This window comes from Mesitornis unicolor, unplaced genomic scaffold, assembly GCF_000695765.1.
Source record: "Mesitornis unicolor isolate BGI_N332 unplaced genomic scaffold, ASM69576v1 scaffold24973, whole genome shotgun sequence".
Lineage (NCBI taxonomy): Eukaryota > Metazoa > Chordata > Aves > Mesitornithiformes > Mesitornithidae > Mesitornis > Mesitornis unicolor.
Genome location: NW_010177131.1, coordinates 35,834 through 59,607, shown reverse-complemented (window position 1 = coordinate 59,607; position 23,774 = coordinate 35,834). Strand labels below are relative to the sequence as shown.

The 23,774-nt window shown below is 40.9% G+C and overlaps 1 protein-coding gene across 1 annotated transcript in view; it reads right to left on the bottom strand.

Moving 5' to 3' along the window:
• Positions 1 to 324: 324 nt before the first annotated feature.
• The window catches only part of CPLX1 (complexin 1), a gene marked incomplete at its 5' end in the record, with an annotated part of 37,639 nt that continues 14,189 nt past the window's right edge, over positions 325 to 23,774 (bottom strand). Inside the window, one exon of the mRNA XM_010181972.1 lies at positions 325 to 522. Coding sequence (XP_010180274.1) covers positions 325 to 522 — 198 coding nt within the window. The remainder of the gene's footprint in view (positions 523 to 23,774) is intronic.

The following is a 23,774-nucleotide window of genomic DNA, read 5'->3' as shown; positions in this document are numbered from 1 at the left end:
CTTAACGTACAGTTGCCTTATTTAACACACATAATACTATGGCTTATAATAAAAGTTGTGTAGTCTGCAGCTTTTTAATCTTTACATCCATTCAGAGGCATCTACTGGATGTGACTATGTACAAAAAAGGAATGGACGAGTCTTGGGGCAGAGGGAAGGGAACGAGGCAGTCAGAAGGGAATGGGAAGCGAAGGGACTCCTAGTGAGCAGTAGAGGGGAGAGGTGGGGAGGGCTGCGTGGTGGATGGCAAGATTGTAAATCCCCATTGGGCAAAAGAGAAATCCTTTGCAGTACTGTTCATGCCCATCTAACAGTCTGCAGCTATTACTTCTTGAACATGTCCTGCAGGGGCCCTGGTAGGTATTTGATGACTGTGTCTAGAATGCTCTCTTCTTCCTCCTCCTCCTCATCCCCACAGCCAGGAGGGATCGCCTTCTTTGGGCGTGTCAGACTCCCTTCAGCATTAGCTTCCAGTGCGGCCTGGGCCTCTGCTTCCTTTTCTTCCTTCTTCTTTATCCCATACTGCAGGGAGAGATAACACATTGTCAGTCACCCACCAAACAGGACAACTGATGAAGCCAGCCATTACGTATTGGTGCCTCATATTCTGCAATATGAACATCACTGTTTATATTCTGCTTTTGCTCTTCTACACAGACACCCAAATTATCCATTCCAACAACTTGCCCCTAAGTACAGCCCAGTGGACGGACAGTTCTCACAAGAAAAGATGGCCAGATGCAAAGATCACTCAGAAAAAAGCACGAGAGAGAATTTGGGACTATACAGCCATGAGCCTAGCAAAGACAATACAAACTCTGTGTCAGTAAAATTTTGGAGTGGTATTCTACTGGGTTGATCCTCCTCTTTTCTGTTAACAAGTCTGATGCTCAAGTCCATCATCCACAATGATTTTGAAATTCCATCTGCAACATTTTATAGTAAAGGTTTATGGATGTGGCAAAACTTCAGAAAAAAAATTGTTATCAGCAAAAGAAAGCAAACAGGACGGGACAGACAGGCAAACTGTAGTGAAAATGACACAGTATTAGATATTCTCATGTGGGAGATACCCTACACAACCTCATCCATTCTTTTGGTATAAATGGAACAGAAAGACCTCTTTGTGAAAAAAAACCTTCATAAAAAACTCTGTCTGTATTTGCACACTGAACTCTGCACTGCTGGAAGTGCAGCTACTGTCTGAAGAGAAACACCCCTAAGCCTGTGAGTAGAATCGATACCTGAAATTTTGTACTCCCACTGAAAATTAAAGACATGCCACTAAGACTTTGCATGAGTAGCTAGAATCTCATTTTACTATTTTCATATTCAAAATGATAGATTTAGTAGAGGAGTAAAGATATGCCTGGATGAAACAGACACGAGAGAGATGTGCTGTAGGATCTCAGTTCCCCCAGTGACTAGGACTTTCTTTGCAACTCCTAGTTTGAGGTCATAACCAAAGTAAACAATTTCTGCACCACTGAAACTCATCACTCCTCAGCCTTCATACTTTTAAGTAATTCTCAGGTTTTGCTGCTATTTCCATAAGTGTTTGCACCAAAGTTTTGAAGATTATAGTGATACATGGTAAAAAAAAATCAACTCAAAGTGTCACATTCAAACATACAGCAACAAGGATACCAGCAAGGATACCCTCTTTATTACTTACAATCATTTCACTTCAGTTACATTAGAGAGGCTTTTGGCCTTTGTGAGGAAGAGGAAAGGCATTCGGGTTTGCTGTAGCACCTGTCAGCTTCAAAACTATTGCTCTGTAAAAGCCATTCCTTTATTTATACCTGAATTTTAATTAAAGCTCCAAATGGAATTAAGATTGCTCTCAGAACATCAGAACCATAAAGTAACTAATCTAAACCCATGCAAAGGCTGGCAAAATATTTTGCATGAATAAGCTTGAAAAGAACTTTGAAAAGAAAATTGTATATGATTTCAAAAACATCAAAGAATTATGTTGGTACAAAGTACTCAGTATTTTCTAGTATCAATAGTATAGTACTGTTGAGGAGACATGAAGCAGATGCTTTTTTCATTATTTTCTCTTTCATTTTTTCCATTAAGAATAGACCAAACTGTTTACCAAAGCAACAAATGCATTGCTGCTGTTCTGACTTTCTGATTTCAAAGGGCTCTTGGGTTTGACAAGAAACGCCCAAACATTTCTGAGCAAAGGCAATGTTTTGCTTCCTTTCTCCAACACCATTACGATTTAGGATGACTTCAAAACCTTCTAGTTCTCTACATCAGTTTTTCCAAGTCAAAATGTTCATTAAGAACATTTGTCTTATGATTTTTATACCTAGTGGGTGCCAGCCACACCACATTTCACGGCAGAGATGACAAATGATGTCTCCATTCACATCTGAGGCAAAGCAAGCATCTGATCAACTTGTAGTTACAGGGTTGAACACCACGAAGAAGACCCAATGTAGGACCAGAAACCACTGCACGAGGAATGAGACGCACTGCTCAGTTGTGAACGGTCTGTATAGCTGGCTGATACTCACTCTCCATCTCAAGTCACAGGTAGTTGCCTCTAGGTGATTCCCAGTGTAACTTCTCTACAGAACTGATCTTCCTTTGCCAGCTAGAGGAGTGGAGCAGTAGTGGACACAATAGAAATCACAGTAACGCACAGGTCTCCTGCATGCTTTCAAATCTTCCATCTCAAAACAAGTATCAGCTCATGGCAAGCTGATTCTCTAGCTCATTAACTTGTTGAGCAAACATCCAGGCCACAGGGAACCGTGGAAGAAAAACAACCAGTCAAGCGCTGCTGTGTGCTAGGACAGAGGGAAGCTCGAAAATTATATGAAGGAATTAGCACTGTACTTGTCATCTTATGCTGACAAATCTCCTTAGGAAGCCTCTACTGATTGCCTTCAGAGGATTGCACAGTGCTGGAAAGGCCTTAGCTCTTACAAGGTATGGCCAGTCTTACAGGGCACCTGCAGAAGGGGGCAATAATGGCCCGGAGCTTTTTCTTTCCAGGTGTAAAAGGGCCAGATTCTATTCTTCTAGCTTACAGGCAAAAGTGCCAAGTACGAAAATTATTTTTTCTTGTATCCTACTTGTAGTGATACTCCAACAAGTAGAAACAAGTCGTTTCTCCCTAGTACACATGTAACACCCAAATACAAATTTATTTTGGACAAAAACATTCTTCTCTTGGAGAAAGAGGACATTGCATCAAAAGCAATTTTTATAAGAATGGTTCAGTTTTGAGTATTCAGTGCCATCATTTAAACTTGCTGGTATTTTGTAATGCTTTAAATTAATCAAAATGTAATGCTGTGATGATTCATAGGTGAATAAAACAGCATTTTTCAGGTCTGAAATTGTTTTAGAGGAATTCAAATTAAAGAAAGGGAAATTCTAATATGAGCAAAATTTTTAAAAAGCATCTTAGTGTATTGACATGAAATCTTTTAGATGAAGTCAACAAATAATTTAAAAAATATAACTAAAACTAATGATAAAATTTGAAGGATGAGAACAATTTCATTTTTTCAATGTCCAACCCCACAAAATTTAATATCAAAAGGTGTATTTTTATTATTATCTGCTTGGCCTTCACTCATGCCACCATATAGTTAATAATGTCGAATTATGGACCTAACCCAGCAAGATACTGAAACATTTTAAGTACATGAACTTTTTTGCTGATCCTAAAGTCATTACCACACTGTCGCATAAGGATTGTTTTCACTGGGTCAGAAGTTCATGAAATACTGGTGTGCTGGAATCCTTAGTCATCAGGTGGAATGAGTAGGGGAAAAATACAACGGCCTTTGGCTTACCCCATGCTCACTATGGCATGTCAAGAAAAGATCGGACTGACAATGCTGCCATCAACTTCCTCCCCATCTCTTTCCTTTCCCTATTCCTTCTTCTTTCCACAAGAAGCCAAAGTAAGTGCATGGACAAGAGACATGCTGGAAATTCAATCTAACTCTAATGGCAGTAAGAGTGTCAAGGAATAAGGGACTGTTGAGCCAAGGTAGACCTGCAGCTAAAAAGTCAACCCACCACAAACACAATTACCGTTTCTTATGACAAGCTAAGCACTGCTTACTAAAAATGAACATATCTGTCTACCAAATACCTAGGCCACAGAATGAATAAAGCCATAACATCACAGTTAAGAGAGATGCAGAAGTAGCTGCTTATCTCTGGGTCAGTTGTGGAACTGACTCTCTAGGAACACAGCTGTAACCAAGGTACAAGTGAGTGGTTATCTTTGGATCTGATTTGGAACGGACACATTAAGAACAACCAGTGATTTATCTGGAGTGGTCTTGCTGACCTTAGCAGGTTGGGTTAACCATAACACAATAACCATAACATCATGCAACTAATATTTACCACAATTGTATGCTGCTAAGGTTATTATAGTTAGGAATTTTGTAATGGCACAGCATGTCCTGGATGGACCAGTCTAGACAGCACTTTTCATGGCTGGTAGCATGTCAACCAAGTCTGCTCTGCTGTGGCTGCACGTGGGTGATTGACATTTGGAGGTATGCATACAGGCACTCCGCAACACCGCTGTGCACCACCCATGGTGCTAGTAGCTGTTCATGGCTGGTTGCTTTCACTGTGGACAACTGGTAACGCTGTTCTTCTTTCACTCAGGAAACACCTCTTCCTCCCACAGTGCTCTGAGAGCCTGAAATTGGTCCTCAGTCTGCATCCCAAGAAATAATACTGCGTATCAGCTAACTGTGAGTTTTAGTTTCTGGGAAAAGGTTGGCATATGGATGATACTGCTTGCATTTCTCTTTAGAGAATTTTTCTCCTCAGTGGTTTTGTGCAGTTGCAGGTGTTATCGAATCTATGTCTGAACAGGCACATACAGCTGACTCTGGAATTACTATTTTATTTACCAGCTGAGCTTTTAAAAGCTACCCAGATACTTGAATGCCTATTCCTTTTCTTGCTTCATATGCAAATTAAGGAAGACCTTGTCTTTTCTTACACACCCCTGTCTCTTAAATTTCTTTCACACTTTGACCCACAGCACAATTTAAAAAACAACAAAATTATCAGCCAGACTTGAAAGCATATGGTTAGAGGAGACACTAAGAGGGCAACTTGCTCATGTTTTCACCTCAAGGGTTAACTTGACCTGAACAAGGTCTTTGTCTTAAAGACCTCAGCTGGTGAAGAAGTCTCTCCTGCTATGGAACCTAACTACACTTTACAATTAAAATATTTCTCCTCAAGTCTAACTCGATTCTTTCTGAAATGCTTTTTTTAAAAGAAGTAACTGTGGAAAACTGGAAAGACACAGCTATTGCAGAAAGATTTTTCTTTCATCTGTCCTTTTGGGCTTCATTTATTATGTGTGCTAAGCTCTATTTTTCTCTTCCAATACCAAAGAGAACACCAGCTCAATTAAAATCTTCCCATCATTTCCTCATGGAACTTTCTGCCTATATGTAGGACTGAAACAAATTGAGAGCAACAGATAGGGTTTAGCACTGACCTTTAGCTCCACCACTGTGAGAATCTGGAGTATAGAAAAAGACTCCATGTGTATTTCATTTCTACAAGTCTAAAGTATTTCACAGAATCACAGAATCACAGAGTATTGGGAGTTGGAAGGGACCTTGAAAGCTCATCCAGTCCAACCCCCCTGCCAGAGCAGGATCACCTAGACTGGGTCACACAGGAAGGTGTCCAGGCGGGTTTTGAATGTCTCCAGAGAAGGAGACTCCACAACCTCTCTGGGCAGCCTGGTCCAGTGCTCTGTCACCCTCACAGGGAAAGTTTTTTTTCCTTATGTTCACATGGAACCTCCTATGCTCCAGCTTCCACTTCTGCATTATTTCTTTGGTCTCTCCGAGAGTGAACAGGCGGCTAAGTATTTCTTTGGCTTTAAGTTTCAGGTGAAGATGAGGCAGTTTTCAGTCAGAGGCTTAGGAAAGTATCTGCCACTGTGATGGAATAGTGTCTATTTTTGACTTTTTACTGATGCTATAGCATTGCTTACAGATCTTCCTGTGGTGAGAGTGCTGCTGTGTGTCTATGTGGCAATGGAAACAGCATATTCTTCTTCCCCTATGTCTATTTCCCTGAAGCCCCTGAGTTGGAGATGTTGCAGAATGAGAGAACAGTTGTCCTACAGAAGATGACAGTACTGACAACAGAGCCCTGAGTACTCTGTTCTCAGCACACAGAGACTGCTATGATGTGGATCTGGCTCAGCAATGTTCATTGATTCTTCTTCTGTTGACAGGGTCACAATCACGACGAGAAAAACTTATCTATGCAGTTGCAGATAAGCAGGCACTTCTTTATTGCAGTGCTGGGGAGACACAGAGGGTAGCTCCTCCAATTGTGCTCCAGCACCCATACATTTTCACAGCCTACTTATACATTTTTAACAAAGGAAAAATCATACGAGCATCCATAAGATGATCACCTTTTACTCTGCCCCTCACCTTGATTGTCTCATTCTTCTCTTGAGCATGGAACGTGCCTTCTTTAAGTGCTTATACAAACATATCTTGCAATCTTTTTCTTAACTTTGTAGTTTAAACAAATACCTATTCTAACTACATGATCATCAACCCACTTTAATTACCTTGGTGCGTCAAAGTGCTCTTTTAGCTCTACTGCTGAAACACATACCCACCTCAATCGGCCAGAATTTTCTTGTGACTATAACACTTCAACCTCAAACTGGGGATCTCTTGATTTCATTTGTATGTGATGATGGATGTCTGGATGTCAAAGGAGTCTCTATGATGAAGAGGAGAAGATTAGTTTCCAGAAGACTTCTGAGGAAGCCTTTTAACACATTCAAAAAGAGGACACTATACTTGCCTCTAAATTTATCTGTTTAAGTCTAAGCTCTGCCATGCACTGTAAGAATTGCCTAGACTGCTTCTGGCAGCTCAGCCTTGCTGGCCCTGGATAATATCTGTGCTTTGTGAGGAGTAATATATGGAGAATCATAGCCTGTCGTGGGGAACCATGCAACTTTCCAGCTGTGGTAGAGAATGAAAGGTACTAGAGGGAGTGCTGGGTGTCTCAGTCCTTGCCACTCCCTGGTGGGGTATGAGTGTCTAAGTGTTCTTGTCACCACATTGCACTGCATATCTCTGCTGACCAGGACCCTGTCACTATGTTAGTGGAAGAGGGCTGATTAATAATCAAAAAGAACAAGGCAAAGTCTAGAAACTGCAGTCCTAAATTACATTGTTCAATTGAGTGTGAGCCAAACAGGAGCACAACTCAGGAGAAAGGTGGCAGAGATAGAAAAAGGAGGGCAATAAAACTCTGTGAAGGGAGCACTTAAGATGTAAAGGCAGAGCTGTGGATATATGAGAAGTTTCTGCTTTATGCCTCATCTCTCCTGGGACAGACCTTCCCAAGCCATCTCCTTGGGGCCCATTGGAGTTTTCCACCCAGCTTTCCTGCAGAGGTTATATGTAGACATAGCTTCTATCCTTTGGGTCCTTCACCTCCTCCACGGCTCCATCTCCCCACAAGTTCCCTGTGGCTGCATGTGCCTTGCTCCTCTCTGCTACCTCAGGCTTTCAGCTCCGTCAAAGTCACAACTGCTCTTCATTCATCACCGATCCTGGTTTAGGTCTTTCAGTATGTGCTTCAGTCTTATCCCCTCTACCTCTCAGGGGACTCCCATAGCAGGTGCACAGAGGCCTAAGGTTTTTAGCTTACACCACATGCACAGATCAGATGCAGATGTGGATTTCAGAGGTCTCATCTGATCATCATCTGCCTCCCTTCAGCATCTCCTTCCGGTGACACTGGAAGGATCTGACAGTCAACTCCACCTCCCCCATGGCAACACCACTGTCTGGGAACCACACATCTGTTTTCCATTTTGATTAGCTGCAGGATTGCAACACATTCCTACAAGAATACCCATTGGCCCCAACACCTGAGAATATTGCTGCCCAAATAAACAGTTTGAAAATTGTTTTTCTGCTGCTTCACAATGGAGACAGTGGAAGATAAGGCACTGCTCTCCTGAGCAGATATCACCTGTACTCAACAAGCCTTGCTGCTTTGCCTTGATTGGAAGCAACATCACATCTGTCCAATGCTTGCTGTTTAGGTAACTACAAGTGAAAAACGGAGCTGCATCTAGTTCCTGGTTGCAGAGGACACTATGAATTTGCTGCAAATTTGTATCAAGGGGAATCTTTCCATTGGTCTTAGTGGAGGTGGGATTAGACATGTATGATTAAAACAGACAGATGGGAAGCATGTTTTGGCTTGATCCACTATGGATGCTGACTCTATGCTGATGCAAACGGGCCATTCTGCTCACTGCTGCCTGGACTATGTTAGGTGGCCACTGTCAGAATGCTTCTTTCTCATTACTACATTCAGGTGGTGTGAACTGCAACTTGTGAACAAATTTACTCCTCTTTGGGAAGCAAGACTTTATGAGAAAGAACAGGCATACGTATCACACAAATTTTTCAGAATGCTCAGCAGAAAACATGTTTTCATGTTTTTCTCTGTGTTTGCAGATATGTTAATTTGCTTCCTCTTGTGTACACAGCATCCATATCAAAACAATGCCTTACTGCATAATAGTCAGCCTCAGTAAGAGGGAATGAGGTTCAGAAAGTTTCAGGAGTAGAGGTAATTAAATTACTGCTGAATAGCAAAGACTTCCATCTTGTAATCAGAGAAGAAATCTCCAGAGTAAGCAAAGAATATCTGACTCATGAAGATGAGCACAGGATCAGAGGCTCCAAAATATTGATTTTAAGTACCTGGAGGGTTGACTGAAAACACCACACTGACTCATGACCACAGGGCCCAAGATAAGTACTGTACATATTGTACTCCTAAGCCTGTTAAGTCTTTTGGAAATTCTCTCTCCCATAACCCAACTCGTGGCTTCAATTAGGAAAATCTGGGTCAATTCTGTTCTTCAAAGCAGCTGAGACAGGGCAAGAAGAAAGAAAAGTTACATATTCTACACTAACAATTACAGTTTAATTGCTTATAGCTTATAGTTAAAATGTAGTTTTGCTCCATGGTCACCAGGATGGGGTCAAGCTGAAGATGGTTCCCATGAGAACAGAAGCATTTTCCAGTGATGCAGAGCAAGTGTGCTCCTAGCCAAAGTTGGACATGATTTCCTGTGTTTCCAATGTCTGCATTTAGTATTTTTACAAGAAAAACTTCCAAGAAGCCAATGCCAGGGACCATGGAAATGTACAAATGCAGTCACTTGCATAAGTTTAGAAGAATTTATGTTACAGTTATGAACCTGACAGCATAAATAAATCACAGAGTCATAGAACGGTTTGGGTTGGAAGGCACCTTAAAGATCATCCAGTCCAACCCCTCTGCCAGGGGGTTGGACTCCAACCTCCCACTAGACCTGGTTGCTCAAAGCCCCATCCAGCTTGACTTTGAACACTTCCAGGGAGGGGGCTATAAATCCACAGGATATACCTGTATTTATAAGTACATTTTGCAAGATCAGAACATGGAGTACAAGCTGCTCCTCCTCCTTCCTGCCTCCTGCCATTTTTGCTCTTCCAAATGAAAGCCTTGCTTTTAGTACAAGGCTGGTAAAATTAATTCCCCAGGATGCTGCAGTAATTTAGATCAGATGCAGCTATATATTTTCCATAGCCTGTATTTACTGTATGTGAAAAGCTCACTTTTTCCTTCATTTTTTGTAGGTTTTTTTTTTTAAATCTTATTTTGAAAGCTCTATGTAGTGAGTGTAGGTCTGGGCTTGTGTTTCTATAAGAACCTAATACAAGTGATCCAGTGAATGAGGAGTGGTTCACTGCAGGATGAGGAGTCAGCTTTGTCCTATGGTACAAAGCATACTGAACATGCAGAAATAGAAATATTGTTTGTCCTCTTCAGGGTGATAAGGGAACTCATTGACTGCTCAAGAGGCTTACGAATTATTATCATCCCGCATTGCTAGGTTTGTGCTTGTTAAGGTTGATCATTTAATTGCCTTATTGATCACAAGAGCTTTTGCAGACTGGAGGTTGAAGCCAGCTGAAATTCAGAGGCTGAACCCTAAATGGCTGATCCATTTCAAGTTCAGCTCTCAGTAAATAAAATACATGAGCACTCTGCATCTGATCTCATTGCAGATTTCTGGCAGGCTACTAAAAGTACATTTTTATAAAAACAGTTTCTGAGTGCCATTTTTGTTTCTATTCATTTCTCTGTGCACATGTCAGCCCTTGCTATTATGAACTTTAGGTTGTCCTTGGCATTTTGTAGAAGTACACTAAAAAGTGCTCTCAAATATGTAGAAGTGTGTTACCAGCAAAGAGAAGTAGTAAGAGAGGTAACAGAGCTCATCATGGCAGATCAAGAAGTAATTTAGAAAGCATTCTGGAAGCGGTATCACTGTACACACTTGAAAGTATGCTCCAGATAAACTTCCCTACCGTAGTTCAGCACTGTGAGGCACAGTGGCACTCAATTGTACTCTTCTATTAGATAGCAGATTTGAAGAAAATGGAAAAGATTAAATTCTATCTAAACCAAGACAGCGTATCATAAACATAGCTTAATTGTTACATAACAAAAAATAAAAGTCCAAAATATTAGAGGAGAGCCAACTAACAGTGCCAGATATAAAAGGAGCACTCGTAACACCACTGCAGAGAATTCTGGGCACTAACCTGGAAGGAAAATAGTCCCCTAGACTGACACTTAAGTATGCATCTGCGTTTTTTCTCACCTTTCTATGTGATCTGTACGGGAGAGAACTCATTTCTGAAATACTGAAATATAACAAGTCGCTTCCATGTCATTCCCATAAGGTTGTTGTTCTGTCCTCCGTAACCCCCCTGGATTGATAGGATGACTCTGACAGGACATTAAGCTCCTTCAAGCTTTTCTCTAAGAATTTTTTCCCTTTAGTAACTTACACTTATGTTTTCTATGCTGACTTTGCTGACAGCACAAGGCACTGTAATTCTACAATACTAAGAGCTCAGTAAAGATTAGTTAGGTGATTATCTTTTGTCCTTGCTGTGAGACTATTTAATTTTAGTCATCAAATCCCTGGGGATATTTCTGTGTGGAATAAATCCTGCCATACCCCATTATGGCTAGGATCTAATTAGCACACCCACCCTGACAGTACATCTGTGGAGACCAAGGCATTGCCACAAGCTCAGAGCCAAGACTCAGTAGAATCAAAGGTAGTTAATCAATTAGTTTCAAACCTTTGACATACACTTCCCTCTGAAGTACAAAAAGTACTTCTCAATCCCATTAACAGGCAACAGAGAGAAGAACTCTGACATAAAAATGCTTTAAAACTGGGAACACTTTTGACACCCAAAAAGGGCAAGTAAGAAAGTACCAGTGTTTATTTACATGTTGTAGCCCTTCACAGGGGCATGAAAAAATGAAGGACAAGTCACTTATTTTTCTCTAGCCCTTTTTGATCTGTCACATCAACCTCTCCCTTTAGTAATTAAAGATAGTTTTCTTGTTCCTCAAGAGACTGTGAAAGTCATGCTTCTGGTAAATGAAAGCTGGTAAGGGAGAATATCTGATGCATCTTAACAATCCAGCTGAATAGTATTAACGATGTTACAGTGCTGGAGGGACATACACAGGCTCTACAGCATTGCAAGGTTGCGTAGCTATTACAGCTTTGGAACAGCCATTGCATAATAAAAATCCCACCATCGCAACAACCTGCAGCCACCTTGGGCTGATAGCTCAAAACCCACACTAGAGATAAGGTGCATGTTTCACATTTCTTCCAGGTGGAGTCAGCTGTTGACCTTTCCTCATCCTTTCCACTGAATGGCTGTGGTCAGAGAGCAGATGCTGAGCATTGGCAGTGTTCGGTAGTGAGCAGGGGCAGATCCCATGAAGCTCACAACCCACATCAAGCTAAGACCTGTACAGCTAAAGGGAGAGAAAAACCTTGTGTAGAAGAGCTTGCTGACTCTACTGTACATTTCCATAGGCATGCCTTTGTTTTATGGCAACAAGATGAAGGAGTTTCATCTCCCTCCTACCAGCGTATATTTATTAAAGTAAGAAAAGGAGCCTTTTCAAGAGAGAGCGGTTACTGCAATAATTTTCAAAGGTTCTTGAGCTCTTGGTTGTGACCTGCAGTTTTTCTTGCCTCTTTATATATGCAGGACCTGATAGCAGGTCAGGCAGGAGAGAACCACTGAAATGTTAACCTCTTGCTGGGTGGAGGCATTTGTCCTCCAGATACTGAGTCAGGACAAGAGTCACAAGCCCATTTCATTTCTCTCTCTCAATCTGATCGGGTGCTCTTTTTCCAACACGCCAATAAATGGGATCTTTTGCAGTGTCATGCTGGCTTTTTTTGGTGTCCTTTTCCAAAAGTAGGAGCTCTATGTACTCACTTACGGGATAAGTGATACCCAGCCATGCTCGTGTTCTCCTCCTCAGGGTAGGTAAATGAAGGCTGGCTCTTTCTTTTATACTGTCTTCGGCATCATTAATGAGGCTTCCACTACTATTGCAGAGAGGGAAGCGCTTAGAGAGAGACCTTACAGTCACAGCAAAATTAACCCTTGGATGACGTGAAGTGGCAGGGAGCGTTGGAAGGAAAAACATCGGTAACTGAGCCTGCACATGCATGTGACCATGCACTTGAAAAGCACGCTCAGCCGATCATACTGCTCCATGCCCCTGACCACCATTTAGTACCTTCCCATAATTTTCTCTTTGTAAACATTGTGCATGCCTAAGAGAGCCATGAACCCACAGGAATGCTGTAACTTCAGAAATTTCAATCGCTTCAGGCTGTCAATGCATAGTTATTCTTCAAATATGCAAAAAAAAGTAATTAAAAAAAACAACTAAGAATGCACCTCACCGAAACACACTTGAGCATTTTTGGATTAGCTGGGATTTCGGTTTTTGGCCAAAACCTCAGCACATATGGGTAAAGGCCCCTGTTATGCAAATTGCTGCTAAAACCTGGAATCTTTATATGTAATAGCTTTCACTGAAAAGCAGAGAGAAAACTCCTTGTAAAATTTCAGTGTTGGCTGTGACAAAAGAAGTCCTGTGTTAGTGGAAGTGTCTTTTTTACTAGTAATAGAGTACTTAAAAAATTACAGCCATGAAAGTATACACAGAAGCAGCTAGCACAGATGCAGTGAGGAAAACAGAAAATCTGATACTGGTGGAAAGAATACTGTTGCCCCTGAGATGTATTAGAAAGAAAGGGCTCTTTGTGTGCAAAACAGAGAAGCCAGCAACCAGCTCGGCCTGACTTAGAGCCAGGACACGACAAGCAAAAAGTACAAGTAGAAATAATGTTCTGTATCTGAGCTAGCTGAGCTGTGGGACTGAAAGGAGGTGTTCTATCATGCCCATTGATGGGCACCTTCTGGCACCACATCAACAGGTCTAATTGCCCTGTGATTACCTTTCAGATCTTGCTTGGCAGATGCTGTGCTGTGTATTTGAGTTCTGGCACTTGTTTCCTTTGACCTGATGTGCTTTGAGGGTAGAAATCCTCCATTTGCAGGATTTCTGGCAAAGGGACTTGTAGTGTGTGGGAGGACAGGAAGTTTGCACATTGGCAAAAAACTTTTATGCAGATTTTTAAGCTGGGCACAAGCTTCTAATTCTGGAGTTCTTTCAAGGAGAGTGGGAAATGTGGTGTGCATTTTCATGGTGATAGAAAATTTCTGTTTTATTTATATATTCATACATTCTGGGCATCCTTACTGGTAACAGCTTGCCTGTCACTTTCCCAGTGTGGAAGGTTCCTCAGCCTCAGTTGCTGCTCTTGTTTGATTTGGTTCTCTCCCCAGGAAGAAGCAGCCCCTCCCACAGGCGTGTCAAGAGAAGAAAGCAGGAGCCGTAGAGACACACGGTCTTTGACTGTCTGAAGACAGAACAGCTCACTTGACAGTAAGATTGTAGCTGGCTCTAAAAGCACACGCTTGCTCTCTAGATTACCCATCAATACGCCATCACACACCTGCTTCCCAGTGCAGCACAGCAAGCCTGAGGAGACTGTGTTATAATTCAGTAATGCTGTGTGGAAATGCTACTTGCCTGGCTGTTCAGGCTTATGTTTGGAAAACTACTTTTCTGCAGTGCTAACTTCACCAGCCATTTATCAGAGCATGTGTGGGGCTCCCAAGAGAAGAAAGTGCCAGCTCATGCTGTAGGAGTGACAGAAACACTACAGACAATGAACAGCATAAGAAGCAGGAAGCTGCTTTGTTTCAACAAATTTAATTAACAATATTTTTCCCACTTTGCCTTGTGGCTTTTCCTGCTGGGATACTGTCTGGAAAATATATTTGAAACAAAAGCAATTCCCCTCTGCACTATGCTTTAAAAATGCAGGGCATTTCTGCAGCACAAAGGACAAAGTCTGGGAAGCCACACTGTATTGGGTTTACATGTCCAGGCGGTGGCAGCGGGCATCTACAGGGGTGGCCTCTGTGAGAAGAGGCCAAGGGTGCCCTGTGCCATACACAGCCAGCTCCACCTTCAGAGAGAGACATGGACTGCAAACTGGTAGTTGGTTTAAGGACATGATTAAGAGGAACTAAGCTGATTATTTAGCAAGATGCTCTTTGTCCTCCTCACAAAGGCTTTGCCATGAATCTGGTAACAGAAGAGGCCTTGTGCACCTTGTTCGGTTTGAGAACTAGAAGTGAAGCACCTGAACAAGCTTTTCTAGTCACTGGGGAGAGCATATACACTGTGGGCAGCAATACATCCTGTCCCAAGGCAGGTACCTAAGACACCATCCTTTGAGGTATGCATTTCTCCCTGGTGAATACTGAGGAAGAACTGGCTCAGGTGGAGACAATGGACAGTTTGATAGCTAAAGCTGGATAAGGCACACCCACTTAATGAACCCGGTTACCCCTAAAATGATCGCAAAATATTCCCAGGGCTCCCTCCTCAGCTGAATTAATTTCTCTCTCAGTATAAACACTGTAGGTGCCTATTGTGGAATTCTTTAATTTTTTAAAAATAGATACTTAATTACTCATTCTCATTCTAACCGATTCACTAAAATTAGAAAGCACCAAGGCTCCTCCTTTTTCTCCCTTTCTTTCTGTCTCTCAACCTCCCTTCCCTTAGGTGTAATCAATTCTTTCTGCAGAAATGGAAACAGCCTAGGAGTACATTTGGCTTCTGACAATGAAAGCTGGCAATAGTTGTGAGACTCACAGTAGCATGTCCCAACTAGTTCCAATGTATATTATGCCACAAACTATCATTTCACAGCTAACAGCACAAAGAAAGAGTCTTTTAAAGTGAAGGCCCTCATTTCATGCTGATTGAACATACGTCTTGGCTTACTCACACATGGATTCAATTTAGATGTCGTTTCAGGATAGTCTTCCTGCAACTCTCATTTCCTTACAGCAAGATGTTTTGTTGCATGCCAGTTCTTAGCTCTTTTTAGATGTGGGACTCGTCCCTTTGAGGAACAAAAGATCAGCTTCACTAGGTCTTGTTCTTGCCCTCTTTGGAAAAAGGAAAATATGTCTCCCCTGACCAATATGAGAGAACTTCTACAGAGTTACTTATTTCTCAGTCAGGATGATAACACTCTCTACCTTCCCCTCAACCGAGAGATCATGCACAAAATGATCATTTTAGCTGGGGAATGCGCAGCAAGAATAGGCAAGCTCTTGACATGTCAGGCCTGATGCCCCACCTTACTAACTGTTTCACTTGTGGACCTTTTTGAGTAATGTTGTGGAGCTGGAGAGTTCCTGCAGGGGAAAGTTCAAGGAAATAGCTTTGGCTGTTTTTCTCTGCACGTCCTGAGCCACAGTGCAGTAGGGTAATCTCCCAGCTGCTCTTTTCTTTGGGTACTGGTCTCCTATCACTTCTCTCCTGCAATCTGAGGCCCTACCAGACTGGCTCCTTGATAGGAGCTAATGAGCCTTAAGCTTTGAATGGTTGCAGGGTACTTCGGCGTCATCGGCTGGTAAGAGTTCTGGAGAAAATTTTCAGTTTCTAGAGAGAATTAAGGTTTTGCTACAAGAATGAGTTTTCATCACATATCTGTGACAGTTTGAAGAAATGATGCCAGTAGTTGTGCGTTGGAACAATGTGTGAAATTGAACACCATGTGTTTCTTGCAGCTAAGATGGGGAAGTAGAGAGACAAGACTGGAAGAGAAAGGAGCCTTGGACAGAGAGTGTGGAGGTTCATAGTTGGTGGAGTCAAGTGCAGAAGGATGGAGCACAGCTCTGTGTAAATATCTCATCCCATAGGGGGGTTTTTTTGTATGTAGTATCTAGAAAACTACAGTGACTTCGTCCTCCAGCCAATACCTCCAACTTTCTACAACCCTATCCCAATGCTGCAAGTTCTTCCTCTGGCACTTCTCTGGCAATAGCTTCCTTCACTGCAGAAGATTAAAATCATAACATAGTCTTATGCTAGGCTTTAAGCAGAATAGTTGTGCAGTGGTTTGAACAATGGACCCTATTCAAGTCCTTTCCTTTCTGCCTTCCAGTATGACACAAGACCCACACAACACTAGCAGCCCAGACTTGCTCTCTTCTTTAGGCGTAGTAGAGATAAGTCATGATGTGGGCTTAGAAGGAAAGAAAGAAAAAAAACAACCCACAGAGCAAAATGAGTAGGAAGATTGCAATGGAACAGCAGGACTGTAATGCTGTGTCAAATCAAGGGTCCAGTTAGCTGGCCAGAAGTTGCTGCTTAGAGAAGGATTTTAAGAATGAGGGTAATATTAAGTGATCCTGCCTCTGGCACTACTTTCAACCATCAGCAGTTTAGGGATATCATGAAACCAAGCCTGCATTTGGGCTGTCATATTTAGCAATTTCCCATGAATGGATGTAATGCTGCTTCTTTTTTAACTCCTGCTATATATGTGTATTTCCAATTCTGTTGAAAGACTTCAGACACTGTGCTTGAAAATGGATGCAACCTGCACATAGAGCACTGGAACACACCTGAAGCTGTGACAAGGATTTCATAATGCCTGCAAAACCCTACATCCCTCCTCCTCTTCTGATGAGTTGCGAGAGTGACTTACCAATCCTATCCTTACTGGGCAACTCGATGAAAACTTATTTAAAGACTTATGCATATAGCTAACTCTACAGCCACATTGGAATCAGAGGTCTACCTTTATTCAGACTCAGCAAAGGAGTCTGAGTCCTGGAGGACATGCATGCTAACTGGATTCTCTTGTTCAAAGCTGTCATGCAGAGTTGAGACAGCATACGCTTAGAGGAACTCTTTTGCGCACTGTGTTCCCATTCTGTGTGTTTTCAGTTTTCAAGGCTTTTTAAAAAATCAAGTAACTCTTTAGTGTAATCAAATCTTTACAATCCCTTGTTTGGCTTTTGTGTCTCTTTTCTAGGCAAAAGTGAAATGTGCTATGAATGCTTTTCCAGTGTGTAAATATCATGACTACAGGTAACCTACGACTGGCAAACAAAAATTTCTGAAACCAGTCAGCTCTTTGTTATGTTTTGAAAGTGTATAATTAAAGAATAATAATTAAAAAAAGATCTTGACAGTTCATGAAATACATACCAGATAAACATATAATATAACCTACATTTTACACGCTGGTCTTTATGATTGAGTTAAATGTTGTTGTTATAATAAGACTTTACTGAGCTTACTTATACTGGTCTGAAAATAGAGGTCAGAGCAGACTGTCTAATTTTCCATTCTGTGGCTGTACCAGATGTACTTACTTCTAATTGCTATGCTTGCCCCTTTCTGAGTTAACCACATCCATGCCCTTTACCAATTTACATTTTATAAATCTTAAAGGCACTGGGGCTATATTTTATTTATTATTTTGTGTCCTCTGATCATAATACAGACTTACATTTCTTAAGATTTCATGCATAAGTCTTCAACTGTGATTTCAAACTAACTTAATGCTTCTAAAAAGATCAATTCATCCCAATTAATAGTAATGAAAGTCTATCACCGATTCCTCTGATCAGGGGATCAGGCTTGGGACTGTCTTATTTCTCCTGTTCATCTCTATTAAAATGAATAAATTTTACAAATATTACTCTGCTAATCACTTCAAAGCATTTGCACAAGGGAGTCTGTTTTGCCCAGTCTGCCAAGGTCTGAAGTACACGACTACTTTTTTCCACATCACATGAATAGCGTCTCAATCAGATTTCTTCTTACAGTATTGGAAATCAGTGGGATTACCTTCTTATGTTGAAAAGCCATACAGTTAAGCAGATGCAGGAATTCAACATGGATTTTTTTCAGCTTTGCCACTGAATTGCTGTGTCATCTTGATGATGTCACTTAATCTGTTTTGCCTGCTTGTTCTTTGTCTTTTCTCTGCTGTAGAAAAGACCGCAGAGGCTAGCCCTCTATGATCAGCTATTTAGACCTTATTTTGTACCACAGAAGTTAATGGTAGTTTTGCTCTTGGCTTTAACAAAAACTCAAAGGTCATGATACTTCTGGTGTTTTGGAAGAAACTCTCCATGTTTGATTTTTTTCTCCCTCACTGAAATTGTTCTTTATTAAGAAATAAAATGAACCTGTACTACATGAAAATGAGTTCCAAACACAGGCTGAATTGATCTCTTTTACTAAAATTAAGACATTCCACTTACACTGGTCTTTTCATTTGCTCTCAAAAATGAGTCCTCGTTTGAAGAGCTATTTCAATATTAAAGAGAAATATTTCCTGAGACAGGGCTTTTTCATCATGCCAGAAACATTTGATTCTTCTGTTACTATACAAAATCTCTTTCAGACTAATGTATTTTCTTCAAAGGTCTTCAATATCAGTGTTTTCAGCAACATTTTCTCCTCTGACAATCAGCTGATAGGACTTTAAAGCTACCACAGCACACATAACAGTGTGGTTTTGCTTCAGGTCTATGAAACTTCATTGATCAAATCAGAGAAACACTTTATGCAGTCAGCATAAATTTGTCTAAAATTCGCACTGCAGCTGTCTGTTCTTCTGGGAGAGAATTTGGTCCAGGGAGGTTGCAAGCTTTTATTCCCCTCCCTCTTCTCACTCCTGCCAGGAAAGGCGAAAGCAAGCAACCTGAAAACCATTCAGATTTCAGATGAGTCAATTCTGGTAGCATCAGTGGCTTAGAGGTACCTAAGTGAAGCTGAGTCATTAGCAAGCAGAGCTGTGCTCCCACACTAACATCATACAAAGCACAATTAAGTGCTTCATCCTTGCCTTTAACTGACTGAGAGAATGCAAAGCCATTTCCAACTGCAGGAAACATATTTCTATCATCAAATGCCTTTTTTCTCCTGTTTATTTTTTAAAAATTATTATTTTAATGAAGTTCAACAACAGTTCTGAGTAAAGCTGCAGTTTTTGGAAGAATTGGATCTGCCTTTATTATTATTATTATTATCAAGCCACAGGCTTGATGGCTGAAATGAACTATGTCCACAGCATTATTAATGTCATGTGATAATTCACTTGAGTTTTTCAATGCATGTTATGTCTTGCTTTTATTATGACCTGCAGAAAAGGAAATTGATTTTATGTTCTTTCTGTACACAATTGTATTTATCTCCTTAATAAAAACATCCACTAGGTCTAGGTCCAAGACTTAAAAGCTACCTATTTGACAAGGATTTTGTTTGCAAAACCTTTATCTATTGAATATCCATTTAAGGCTAACAATTCAGAACTGATATTGTGCCAAGCCTAAGAGTATCCTGTTACATTATGAGCCAAACTTGTAGCTACACACAAGAACCAGTTCTGTATTCCAACCTCTTTCCACTTCTTTTGAGCGAATGCCTTTAAATCTTGGCTTGACTTTTGTATTTTGCTCCTTTAACTTCCATAAGTTAAGGACATAAGTTAAGCAATTTAAGTTACGACTTAAGGAGGCAAAGGACAGAGAAAATATTGTCAACTCCATTTCATATTTAGTGAATGTTTCTAATCATGTAAGAAGATACTACACACAATATCAGGTTCTGACATTTTCTTACCAGTTGACAATTAGTGATACTGTTTCAATAAAGAAAAAACACCTACAGGCTGTGTGAAAAGCAGTCATGAAGTAGAAAGGCTGATATCTTGGGTCAGATAAACCATAAAAAACATGAGTGGTGATAGGACAAGAGGAAATGGCATAAAGTTGCAGCAGGGGAGGTCCAGGTTGGACATTAGAAGAAACTATTTCACTGAGAGGGTGATTAAACACTGGAATTGGCTTCCCAGGAGGTGGTTAAACACCATCCCTGGAGGTGTTCAAAAGACATATTGACATGGTACTAAGGGACATAGTTTGGGTCCAGACTTGGTAGAGTTAGGTTATGATATGACTTGATCTTAAAGGTTAGGATTAAAAAAGTTAGGATATGATTTGATCTTAAAGGTCTTTTCCAACCAAACAATTCTATGATCCCATGTATACATGCACAAACAGAACCAGTTTAACTATCCACACAAAACGCATTGCAAAGCTTCCTCCATTACAGTATGTGCAATATCGATGGCAAATCAACCCTGCACTTTTCTCAAAGAATACTTTCATTGGTTCAGAACCAAGAATCAGAGCACACCAACTCTTACAGAAGCATGAGAGAGGGCAAATCAGCCTCCAGTGGAAAAGATGAAAAATTCTGTGAGTAGCATAACAGTATCATTGTTCCTCTATTAATCTGTAAATTTGCATTTAAACAAGTTAAATACTGTAGGACATTTCTCTGCAGTTTAAGAGTTCTAAATAAAATTATCGGTTACTTTACTTTAGCTAATATCTTAGGTGGTTTTTTTAAGCGAAAATAAAAATCCATGCATATATTATCTTGTTTAAGCTTATAATCAACAACCTACTGTGACTTTGAATTAATTGGGTTTCTTTTTTTTTTTTTTCTTCTGAGGATAGGAGGCGAGGGTGGTGTGGAATCCAAATTCGGTAAGAGACATTGAGTCAAACGAAGCTTGTACCTGTTTTTGCTATGCTCTGTGATGGTCTTCACAACTAAGGATGGCTCCTCAAATGAACAGTGTAGTGCAAGTGATAGGAAGCATGACAAATTCAAGCTCTGCTGTCATCATTAGGACAGCAATCTATACCAGAATTGTTATCAACACTTCTCTACCACAGGGTATTTTTCTCTTAGCTGTGGTATCATCTTTCTAAAACACTCTACCTTCCAGCTAAAGGCAACTGGCTGAGTAAATAAGCCAGACGCAGACCTGCAGTATCATAAACCAATTTTTCAAGCAGCATGGAGGAAAACACCCACCAGTCTGTGACCCAGGACCTTCTCACATACCTAGCCCACACTAAACCCATTCTCTGCATCTGCTTGTCCTTTCAGTTTGGCACATCTGTCCACTTGTGTCCTCAGGACAGGGATAACTCTGACACTAAGTGAATGCCGCCCTTCCCATGAGGGACTGTGCAGACCAAATGAACCATCTTACAACCCTAACTCAGACAATTGCTGGAAACAAGCCAGGCTGCTTCTTGAGGCTGAGATCCTCTTCTCCAGGTGGCACTGGGGGTGGATTTATCCCTCTTCTTTTGTGTTACATCACCTTTCACCCTGTCACAAAAGCACCACCAAAATTTCTGTTTTAGAAAGCATGAGGCTGCTTACTACACTTCTTGTACTTTTGTAAACCAGGAACTATCAGAAGTTTTAGCCACTGCGAGCAGGACTGTATTATGTCAAAGACTGTAGGTTTTTACAGGAGGGAGCTGCATTTAAGAGCATGAACATTAGAAGGTGCACAGATTACTGTTTTTAACCAGACTTGTGAAGACAGTGTTGTGTTTTATTAATCAAAATCATGATAAATCAATCCAGTGTAGCCTTTTGTTAGCTCTGCATCAGCTTATAAATTAGTCTGTTTCCACAACTTCCAGTTTGGTTTTTCATTCATATTGTGAAGTTGTTCAGTGTGCCCTTGAGTACAGTAAAGCCAGAGAGACCTGGCATATCCTATCAAGACCCAAATGCTTTAATAACTACTACTCCACTTAGCTAGCACTTCAGAGCTTTCAGGTTTGATTTTAATTAGAGGACCTGTGACATTTTTAGTATCGTTTAAACAACTGCCTTACTTCACAGCCATGAAGCTCTGATTACAAAAGACTGGGGGATCAGGAACTGTGCAATGCTGTTGCAAGATAGCTGCACTAGGGAGTTTTGTCCTGTGGGGTTCTTACAAATTCCTTCAAAGCTGTGCTTACCTAGTGTTGAAGCTTTGAACCTTTTATTTCAGCCTTCTTTGTCAGAATCGTGCACAAACTTATATGTGCACAACAACACAGGGCTTGCTATGTTGTTTCTGAGCCATCACTGAGCAGCAGTTACATTTCCTGTTAAAAGCTTGCAGGGTGTATGTGTGAGATGGGAATGGATTTCGTGCTGTTTGGTGCCATCAGGACAGACAAAGCACCTTTAGTGGTCTCACTGCACCTGAATTGCCCCCATCCTCAGTAATTCAATAGCTGGTTCCTCAGCTCCATTTCACTTGAGACTTGGGGTAAACTGATGAATTTTTACATTTAGCTTTTGAGGCAACAATTCAAATTTCTTTCTAAACTACTTCAAGCCACTAGAGGAAAACAGTCCCTGTCAGTCAAATAAATCATGTCACTATGCATGATTTCTGGGCATCCTAACTAAAAGCAGAAAACAAATCACAATCTTTTGTAGAGCTACTGTGGTTATGCCAGTGCTCTTATTCATACTGCTCTGTGGTTACGCCACTTGCTAAGATACATATTGTAGAAATAGGCAGGGAGGAGCTTTGAACTAACATCTCCTGCCAGGATTTCAAATATCGTCTCTGTCTGCCTCAATAATATATACGAATCATACAGAAAAACACCAGAGGTGCCCAAATCACTGGGACTGGAAACAAAGACATTTCAAAACTGTCCAAGTGGTGAGACTTCTTAAAAAATATAATGTCACTAAGCTTAAAACCTTTCACCGAATACGATTTATCAATGGTATGGTTTCATAACTGTGTTAAACTAATTTAAATTATTTTAACAGTTTCAAACTCTATGTTACTGTTGGATATTTGCTCTTCTTACCTGTCATGTGGTACCTCTCGCATTTCATGTGTTCATGTGGATCATTAAATTGAAAAGAAGAGATAGAAAGGTTTTAGGCAGGCCAGTTCCCAGTTCTGATGCAGTATCTAAGGCAAAGCACCCTGCCTTCTCTCCTTTGTCTGGTGCCTCTGAAAGTGCTCTCAGTATCCAAAAATCCCAGGTTTACTCTTTAGCAGTAGCTGTATTTTGCAGAGAGAAGCAGCCTTTTGGAAACTCAGGACCAGTCAGTGGAAGAACACTGTTGTTTGTTTGTTTTAAGATCTGATTTTCCATTTGTGAGGCAAGCAGAGATAAAAAGCAGTGCTGGGGACATGAATTGACCATTTTATGCCAACAGCACAAGTGAACAGCCCGAAGATGGAAGAGGAAAATCAATACAAATGCTGGCTTGTTGAATTCTCTCATAATCTGTGCTTGCTTTTGCCAATCAAATTCACTCAGAGATTCTTGCCAAAAACGTTGGTGAATAGACCTGTGACTCCGGCCCCTGGAAGGGCCTGGAGCATGTGGAGTGCCTTTTCCACGAGCTCTAATGTGATACATCAGAGTGAAAGGCAGATTATGACTAGTGAAAGTGACAGTCCTTTCTCCTTGACACTTACCGAGCATGTCAAAAGAGGCTGAGTGCTAAACCTCTGAAAAAATGGAAACTTAAACAAGAGACCACACAAACCTGTCAAGGGAAAGACT